Source organism: Austrofundulus limnaeus, unplaced genomic scaffold (assembly GCF_001266775.1).
Source record: "Austrofundulus limnaeus strain Quisiro unplaced genomic scaffold, Austrofundulus_limnaeus-1.0 Scaffold3167, whole genome shotgun sequence".
Lineage (NCBI taxonomy): Eukaryota > Metazoa > Chordata > Actinopteri > Cyprinodontiformes > Rivulidae > Austrofundulus > Austrofundulus limnaeus.
This window is the reverse complement of record NW_013955569.1, coordinates 2,960-4,014: the sequence shown is the minus strand read 5'-3', so window position 1 is coordinate 4,014 and position 1,055 is coordinate 2,960. Positions and strand designations below refer to the sequence as shown.

General features: G+C 51.0%; 1 protein-coding gene across 1 annotated transcript in view; it reads left to right on the top strand.

The window, feature by feature from the left end:
• The window catches only part of tipin (timeless interacting protein), a gene marked incomplete at its 5' end in the record, with an annotated part of 6,974 nt that overhangs the window by 2,963 nt on the left and 2,956 nt on the right, over positions 1-1,055 (top strand). Inside the window, 4 exon segments of the mRNA XM_014000490.1 lie at positions 134-209; positions 406-528; positions 600-663; positions 731-928. Of these exon segments, the coding sequence (XP_013855944.1) occupies positions 134-209; positions 406-528; positions 600-663; positions 731-928 (461 nt within the window).

Sequence of the window (1,055 nt, the reverse complement as noted above, 5' to 3'; positions counted from 1 at the left end):
GATTAGAAGAGTGCTGCGTCCACAACTCTAATAATGTATTTAAAACAGTGTTTTTGTAATTTAGTTATAAAACTGATGAGTTTCTGTAAATAATAAAACGGTGCCAACTGTTCTGATGCCTGTTTGTCCTCAGACTGACCTCAGACAGAGGACTTCCTGCTCTGCGCCCACTGTTCCACAACGTTCATTTTAAAGGCAAAGGACACGAGGTGAGAACTGTTAGTCTGGACCTCTTCTTTTAATCTGGTCCTGATCCGGTCTGATCCAGCCTCAGAACATCCTTTAATCAGAACTGAGCCTTCATCCTGAAGAGTCACACATGTTGTGTGTTTAACCTGTTTGTTGTTGTTGTTAATATTTAGTTTAGATGAAATGAGTCAACAGTGTTTGTTTCGGACCCGTCAGGCTGAGGACCTGCGCCTGCTGATGCTGAGGATGGAGAACTGGGCCCACCGGCTCTTCCCCAAGCTGCAGTTTGAAGATTTCATCGAGAAGGTGGAGAAACTCGGCGCCAAGAGGGAAGTTCAGGTGAGACGCAGCTGCAGCTGCTCAGGTGAGCAGATCCAGAGCAGGTTGTAACAGTTCCTCTGTCCCTGCAGACCTGCCTGAAGCGAATACGACTGGACATGCCTGTGGCGCAGCAGGACTTCCAGGACAGAGAGGGTAAGAGGAGAAACTTCTGCTCCTCTCAGCTCTCAGCTTCAACAGCAGCTTTCTGCTACGTTTACAGGTGAGGAGGAAGTGCCGCCCGAGTTTCTGACCTTCCAGGACTTTGATGTCTTCAGCGGTGAGAGCTCCGATAACGTGCACTCCACGCTGGCCCCTCCTGCTGCCAGCACCCCCTCCCTGACAGAGGAGCAGCTCAAACTGATCGAACTGAACCGACAGAGAGCGCTGCAGAGGAGGCTGGCTCGACTGCAGCCCACAGGTGAGACCACGTCCAGGTGTTCCACCTTCAGGACAGTCATTAGTGGAGGCTGCAGGTCCACCTGTACAGGTCTTAAAGGCTGCAGGTCCACCTGTACAGGTGTTAAAGGCTGCAGGTCCACCTGTAC